Here is an 8,392-nt window from a genome sequence, read left to right as displayed (position 1 = left end):
GGAGTCCCACCACCTCTTTGTTTACCCATGCATGCTCCATCTCGTCTCTCAGACAACCAACCAAAGGAAAAACAACCAGAGCAGCCTTTTTCTGGGTTTTAGTGCTGCTCTAGGAGGACAGAGATGGTCACAATGAATCTGCAAAATGCAAATCCTGTCATTTCACTGTCAGGTACTGGTTACTGGTTTGGACTTGAGAGTGCAGTATTCTTTCCATCCTGCTAACAGGACTCCAGTTGCTTATCCGGGGTCCTTGCTTTGTGATGGGGACGGTATTGTCTTCTTCGATTTTGCATTCTACACATTCAGTTAATGGAAAACAGGCATACCAGTGCCAAGGGGGTTGTGGAGAACTGCCAGCGAGGACTTCATCTAAGATGATCCGTTCATGTTAATGACCAGTTGTACCAGAAAAAGTTCTTGCCTGCCATATACCGTACCAGGGATTTAAGGAATGAAAGGCACCATTTCCCGCCACCCCACCTTGAAGCCATCTTACATATCCTGTAGTATACACTTTGAAAATAAAGTTTAAAAAACAAATGTACTATGTTCTACTTCAGAAACTGACCAAGGTGTGGTCACATAGAATTCTGCATGCATTTTGTTAAGTAACTTTACATGTACATACTACCCACTTTTGAGAATAACACTATCTACGAACAAAAACAATCTAATATCTAGCACCTTATCTTCAAGAACACTTATATTTTATATATAGTTATAGCTTACATTTAAGAGAATTACTACAAAAGAGAATACACCACTGAAACAGGACGAAAATACCAAACTTTTAACATTAAAGTTGTAATACAGATGAAGGGGGGAAAATCCACTCAAGTTTGAAGCACCAAACTAAAACCAATCTTGTTTTTATCTATTTTAGAACAAGAAATATACAGTAATTAATCCTCAGACATAGCAAACCTTCTGTAAATATACAAGTTCATGTGGCTTCCCCTTGGTGTGTATACTCTGAGATATGGAGGCTTTGGGAGGCAATGATGGAAATACCTAACTCCTATTGGCAACCTTCATTTACCTTGAGGATTCTGATCCAAGAAGCAGTGAACTTGCCAGGGACCTGGCAGTCAGTGGCCAAGTTGGTTTTAGCTTTCTTACTTCTTCCTCTGGCCGTTTTTATTTTATTTATTCATTAATTTTTTTTCTTATAGCAGGAGACTGGTATTAAGCAAGCTGGGCATTTGCCATAAAGGATTGCACATAATTGTGGCAATGGTTTCTCTTCTTTGGGGATTTTAGGCTATGGTCTGCCGTTTCTAGCTCATGCTTGTGTCTTCTCATGCCTAAGCTTGGAGGGGCTTTCAGGGGCCAAGAGCACCAGTCCAGCCCACAGAAAATAAGAGACAGAGATAAGGAGGAAGAGGGTTAGAAGCTGTGACTGACCAGATTTTCTCTCCTTATCTTGGCACCTGGCTAGCAGCCAACTGTTCCTTTAATCTTTTGTCTGCTATAGAAGAAAAAGACTGTTTTACTTAGAGAAAGCTCTCCTGACAACATGGGGTTTGTCTTAAAGAGGAATACAACAGAAAATACATTATAAGGTTGATTTTTTTCCCTCAAAATATGGGGGAGGGCAGTTATGAGAGAAAAATATGGTCCAGTAGGTTAAATTGTTACTCTCTGCTTTGTCCCAACGACCCCTGAGGGTTTTATCTTAGGGAGTTCGAATTACTAGAGGATGCATAATCTTTTCTCCTTCAAATGGTGTGTTTCAGACACTTTATAGAGCTTTTTGGCAAAATCTAAGAAAGCAAGCCTAGTTCAGTCATGTAAATTATTCTTCAGGTAGTATGAAAAATTCTTCTGAAAACTTTACCTATCTTAATTGGCTAATTATGTATAAAAATAAGGCAATGTTAGGCACCTTACAATTTTCTAGGAAAAAGTTTTTTAGTGCTTTTTTTGCTGAAATAATTAGACAGTATCTACAGGATTGAATGTGCTCTGAAACTATTTTGTATCAGATAGTTTTTTTGGTAAGAAATGAGGTGCCTACCTCCTCCTAAATCATACAATGTCACTTTTCCTTACCTGTTGAATTTGAAGTAGGTATCCCATCATCTCTAAATTGGATTGGAGTTGGGGAGAAGACAGAAAAATACCTTTAATTGCTGGTCACTCTCTGGTTCACTTCTCTCCTTCCTGCTTCTGTGGCCCCCAGGACCCTGTGAATCTCATAGCTCTAGGTTTGGAAGGGATGGATGGGAGAGTGAGTCAGCACACAGAGCTTCAAGCATGGGGTATTCCTGAAGGGCCAGCACAGCAGGGGAAAACAGAGTGAAGCAGGAGAAGGCAGTGGGCATGGTGGCAAGAGGTAGGCAGGGAGCTGGAAGTGCTGAGGACTTGCCAGCAGCTGGTATTTGTGATGTCTTAGAGAAGAAGGACGCTCGCATCATAGAAGTCACAGAAGCCGAGGGTTTGCTCCTTATTTCTGCCTTCCCAAGCTTGTTGAAATTGGTGTGTTAGTCAAAGCACCTGCGACTCCTTGGCAAACTAGATGCTCTATTATTCTTAAATAAGGAAATCATTAAATTTAAAATCACATCATTTCAAAGTCTGGCTTGTCTGGCCCCCGCACTTTAATGGGATTTTTTACTGCACATATGAAGTGGCCTTGGCAAAAGAATACATCCTTTAAAAACATTTAGGGAAAGCTATTGCACATGAGGATCTGTGAGGCTAATGATGACATTTTTTGTGTGTGCTTTCAGATTTTCAAATGGCAAAACAGTATGTGCAGCAAAACCTCATTAAGTTGATCGTGCTTTATTCAAAATAGCACAAAATTTGAAGCAGTTGCTATCTCTAAGCTAACCAGAGGCCCTATTGTTCATTAAGAAGAAAATGTCATCAAAGCAGAATATCCTTAATTCAAAGGTACTCGTTTCCAGCTTCCTATTTTCAAAAGGTCTTCACCCTTTGAAGAATCCAATTTGCCAAAAGAAGGGATGATGACTAGAATAGGGAACTTTAAAAGGAACCGGTGAGTCTCGGCACTCTGGAGAATGTTAAATGGACTTACCACACTTGTACAGGCTCTGGTTCCATTTTGGTTTGGGATTTTGGCAAACAATTTTCTCTGATACACTTTGAAAAGGTTGAGCTTTAAAAATAAAACAAGAAGTTCAGTTTCAACAAAATGTAGGACATACTGATGTTTGAAATTCTGTTTCTTACTCAGATAAACAACCATTTCTACCCAAAAGGCAGGCTGCAGCTACAATGGATTCCTTTGATGATTATAGTCCTGCAATACCCCTCCCTCCACGAGAGGAGCAACCACATTAGCCATTCCTTCACCCTATGTCTTTTAAAGACAGGTCAATTCAAGAGTTGGGAAATAAATGAGTATAATAAATTTATGACTATTAATTTGCTTTATAAATTTGGGTAGAAAAATAAATGATAGTGTGAGGGTGAACTTCAGCCCCAGTGCATTGTCTGAATCACCACAAGTTCTAAGTTAATGGAGTTGGAATTAATATGGCTTTCATGAATATATTGATTTGACAGGTCAGATCAATTTTATTCAGTACTATCCCCTCTTATTTTCTACATTCTGAACATGACAACCCCAAGTTTCCAGGCAGACTTATTCACAGCCCCAATACATTGCTGTTTACCTCTCCCCCTTGAGAAGTGCATGTTGGAATCTGTGAGAAGGAAGAGATAAAAGAAAATATAAATGAGCTGGGCATTTATATCAATGAAAAGATGAGTTCTAATAAAGACATGGTGATCACACAAGATGAGGCTAAAATCTGAATATGACCATCTTTATACACAACAACCTGTTTAACCATTTTTTCAACCAAATATTCCCTCCTCTCCATCCACCATATTAACACTGAATTTCTTCATGACCAGCTAGTTGGCTGTAGAGCTGCTTTAATTTCATCTTCAAATCACTATTTTTTTTTGGTTCCATGATATTTGGTCTTTAGATAGGTCCTGTGCCCTCAAAAATTCACAGGTATACCCTGATCCAAAGTGATTTCAGCCTTTGGGACTTGAAAACTCTCCCTCTGTAGTTATTCTACAGGTTTCTCCAAAGTCAACAGCAGTAATTAGGAGAGGTCTAACTAGAATGCTTTGATTTCAGATTGTTTGGAATAGATCAGGTATTGTAAATCTGTTCTCTCTGTCATTTCTGACTCTCTTATATTTTTCTCCTGGAGAGAGCTTAAAAGCTTTGGAGAGGGACACAGGTTGAAAAGACATGGGTGTGTATGGAGAAAGGAAAATGTTCAAATGCCTTACTTGTTCCCCATGTGGACATTATTCTACTTCTTGTCTATGAACTCACAGACACAAAAGAGATTTCTGATGGGCATATCACTCTTAATAAGTAGTGTGAGCTTTTTAAAGAATTTTGGCTACTCTTAGTTGAAATATTTTTCTGGAAATACCGATTGAACAAAAAGCTTATTTGAAATAAAACAAAGCACAAGTGATGGACAGAGATCTGGTGGATTCCCATGAGCACTCCAATTTAGTCACGAGAGGGAAATTATAAAATAACACCATGATTTCTGTCCCACTATTACTCAAACAAGAGAAAATATTTTAGTGTCAGTTGACAAATTTCCATCTGCATGGAGAGAACTCAGTCCCAGCCCATGTATAAACCCAGTATTTGAGAGAGAGGAAAAAACACCATTTGTTTGGCCCCATGGATGTGCATTATTTCTCCGTCCATTCCCTTGGACTAGCTTCCCATTTCATATATGCCCTTCCACTTTTCTGGATCCCTTTAGGAAATCTAGAAATTTTCTTGGTGTTTCAACTACTGAATGCCTCTGTCTTCATTTGTGTAAGTCTGCACCAGATTGTGGATCTCTTTATTTCTGAATTTGACTCATACTTTGATCAGTCTATCAGATTCTGTTTCTTGGGCTCCATGAATGATTTGGTCCATTGCTTTTCTTTCAGTTGAACATAAACTCTAGCCCTGGTCCATGAGTTCCTGACATGAGGGCTACATAGTCTTAAATCCAAAGGCATCATCTTTCTTTTCCCCTCAGAGCCAAAGCTGGCATGTTGTAGCTCTGGGTACACAAGCAGAATACCAAGTACAGTTCCAATATGGATAGCCCTTGTTGCTTTTAGAAATTTAGAGCCTAATAATTTTTGGGGGGGGAATTTCAGTCAGAATCCTCAAGTCCATGCTTTGAGGGGCACACTGACCCAAGTTCCCACTTTTTCATGTGTTTATCTACCTAGTAGTGAAAAGGAATGTGTGTTTGACACCTTTGCCTGAAATGGGATGTATTAGCATTAATGGGATTATGGGTAGTCCATTGAAAAGAAAGCTGCTTTTGTTTACTGTCTTGTGGACAGTTCAAAATTTGCCTTACAACTAACTTCAAGGCGAAGTAGCAGAATCGTGGGAAGGGACAATCTTGCCTTCGGTGCCACCCTCTGTGCCAGCTTCGGTTCCAGGTAGGTCTGGGTGGCTGTCTTCTTTGGGGGGCTTTTCCTTGCAGAAGAACTTCTTCAGCATATCCTGGATTTCCTTCTTGATGGTCTTGTGCATGTAGCCATAAATGTAGGGGTGGATACAGCACTGCAGAAAGAAGAGCCAGATTATTATGGTTATCACCCACTGGGGCACCTTGGTTTGGACATCCACCCACACAGCCAGGACTGCTAGAAAGCAGTAGGGCCCCAGAGATAGCACATAGGAGAAAATGATGAGGAAGATCACTTTAGCAGCTTTGCACTCATAGCACCTGGGCAGAGGAGGGTGGCTGTTGCTGTTTCGCCGGCTGGGTGGGAGGCTCTCTGGGATGTTCACTGCTTCGACATCATCCTCACTGAAATGGATGTCATCCTCCCCAAACTCCAGGTCATCTTCACCCAAGTCGATGTTGCACTGGCTGACCTCTACACAGCCCTTGTCTGCCTTCATGCTGCTCTCCTCAACGATGGTGCCAACTTCCTTACCCTTCATCCGGCTGTCACTGACCAGCTTGGTGCCCTGGGCCTCCATGATACCCTCAGTGATCTCCACATTTCCTTCCTTGGCCTTCAGGCTGCTGTCCTTGGCTTCCATGGGGTCCACACTGGCCTCCACGCTGCCCTCCTTGGCCTTGACCACACCTTCATCCTGGCCGCGGACCTCGCTCTCATCCTGGAACTCATCCTTCTTCTTTCCTCCCCGTTCATCCTCATTCTCCACGCAGTCCTTGACCCGCACCTCCAAGCTGTGGCTCTTGTTGTACAGCAGAGCATGCTGCCGACGGGCTGCACCAAACACCACGGAGTAGCAGGCAATCATGACAATCAGTGGAATGACGATGAAGGACACCACACTGAGAATTGTGTAGCTCGGGCTGGCCCCCCAGATCATGGAGCAGAGGGCATTGCGCTCATCAAAGGCAGCCTGACCCCAGCCATAGAGTGGGGGTGTGCTCTGCAAGATGGCCACGATCCAGGTGCCATAGAGAAGCATGTAACCACGGCGATGGGTCATCTTGGATGGGTAGGAGAGAGGGTGAATGATGGACAGATAGCGATCTATGGACACCACAACAATGGTGTTGACACTGGCGAAAGCGAACAGGTGGGTGAGGCTAACCAGGGCTGTGCAGAAGTGACTGTTGAGGGGCCAGAAGAGAGGCACAGAGGTGGCCACCACCCAGGGGGCAACGAGAGAAATTTGCAGCAGGTCAGTGACGAGGAGGTTAAAGATGAAGCGGTTGGTCACCTGCAGCAACTGCGGCTTGCGCTGCAACACCAGCGCCAGCACTACATTGCCAATGAAGGAGACCGTGAGGAAGACGAGCAGCACGGTCGAGCGGATGATGCCGTGAGCCAGGCTAATAGGCATTTTGGACAGGGGCATGCACGCTTGGCTGTTGTTGCTCTCCCGCGTGCTGTTGGGACAAGGGGAAGTCATGGCGATTGCAGGCAGGCGCAAGATAGGGTGCAGGGCTAGTGAAGTCACCGGTGGGCAGCGAAGGGGTGTAAAGACCGCACAACAGTGTTTTTGCTGGGAATGAAAAAAACATGCGGGCGGGGTTAGTCCCTTGCCCAGGAAAGCTCTAAGTCCAGCAGGATCCCACCCTCAGCTCCCTGAGCGGTCACAGCCCCAGCCAGGGCAATTTCTCTGACCCCTTCCCCAGCTCTCAGGGTCTCTCTGCCGGACTCTTTCACGGTCTCTGATTTCCACTCGTCCGTCTCTACTGCTAGCGCGTGCGCGCGAGCTCTTAGCGCGTCTCCCACACTGTCTTATTAGAGTTTTTTTTTGTCTCTTCAGCTCGCTCTCTCCCTCTGGCGCATGCGCGTGCGCTCTCTGTACCTGCCTGTTTACAATCATAGATCTCTGTCTCTCCAGTGTCTCGCTAGCGCACTTTTCCTGTATCTCTCGGAGTGTATGTGTCTCTTCGTGTCCTCTGATGCTCTCTCATCCCTGTCTTTCACTCTGTCATCTGTCTCTGTTTCTTGTCTCTAACTAGCACGTGCACAGTCACTCTGTCAGTCTCTGTCGCTTCCTTCTCTGTTATTCCTATCTCTCCCTCCCACTCTCAGTTTCTCTGTCTCTCAGTGTCTCTTTCACCAGCCCACTTTCTCTGTAGCTGCATGTATGCCTGTCCTTCCTGTCTTTCTCCCAGACTCGTCCCTGTCTCTTCCAGTGGCGTCCGTCTCTGTCTCTTTCTGCCTGTCACCGCCTGTCCTTCTAATGCTCCAGCTTTTCCATGTCTGATGTTGTCTCGTCTCTCCGTTCCTCTCTCATGAATTTCCCCGACAATCTATCTCTGTGGTTCTCAAGCACATTTGTTCAATAGCGCTAGCTATGTCTCTGCAAGTCTCAGAGTCTCTCCAACTCCCTTGTTTTAGTGTCTCTCTCGGGTTCTATCTCTATGGGTCTCTCTCTCTCTCTCTCTCTCTCTCTCTCTCTCTGGCTTGTTTCTCACTGGCACGTGTGCATTTGCTCTTTTTCGGATCCTCTCCTCTCTGTCTCTCTTGTTGGTCTCCCCTTGTGGTTTTTCTCTCGGTGCCTAAGTTCTGTATATCACTGTCTGCCTCTCTGTCGTTGGTCTCTAACACTCCACTTCTTGTCTCTTTTGTCTCTCTGTTTTTCAAGCTATGTCTCTAATGTGTGCACTCTCTAGTTGGTTTCTCTCGCCACCCTGGGATGCTTATTAAACTCTTTCTTTCTATCTTTGAGTTTGTGTGTGCATCTCTGTCTCTTTCCATCTTTCTCCGACTGCCCCTCACCTCGGTTTTTCTCTGGCTGGATCTCTGTCTCTGGATCTCTGTCTCGCTGTCGACTTTATTTTGCCTCCACGGCGGGCTTTGAGCTAGTTTCTCAGCAATGCAGCAGCGACTGGAGAAAACACAGAAGATGCTTATTGTACCACCC

The 8,392-nt window shown here is 44.1% G+C and overlaps 1 protein-coding gene across 1 annotated transcript; it reads right to left on the bottom strand.

Moving 5' to 3' along the window:
* Nucleotides 1–1,643: 1,643 nt before the first annotated feature.
* Nucleotides 1,644–8,353, bottom strand: Gpr101 (G protein-coupled receptor 101). The gene is made up of 2 exons (XM_048797008.1): nucleotides 8,248–8,353; nucleotides 1,644–7,018 (listed from the first exon to the last, which is right to left on the bottom strand). The coding sequence occupies exon 2, from the start codon at nucleotides 6,923–6,925 to the stop codon at nucleotides 5,390–5,392; it is 1,536 nt and encodes a 511-aa protein (XP_048652965.1). The 5' UTR covers nucleotides 6,926–7,018; nucleotides 8,248–8,353; the 3' UTR covers nucleotides 1,644–5,389.
* Nucleotides 8,354–8,392: the final 39 nt, after the last annotated feature.

This window comes from Marmota marmota, unplaced genomic scaffold (genome assembly GCF_001458135.2).
Source record: "Marmota marmota marmota unplaced genomic scaffold, marMar, whole genome shotgun sequence".
In the NCBI taxonomy this organism is placed as follows: domain Eukaryota; kingdom Metazoa; phylum Chordata; class Mammalia; order Rodentia; family Sciuridae; genus Marmota; species Marmota marmota.
The sequence above is the reverse complement of the archived record's forward strand: the minus strand, read 5'-3'. Positions and strand labels throughout refer to the sequence as shown.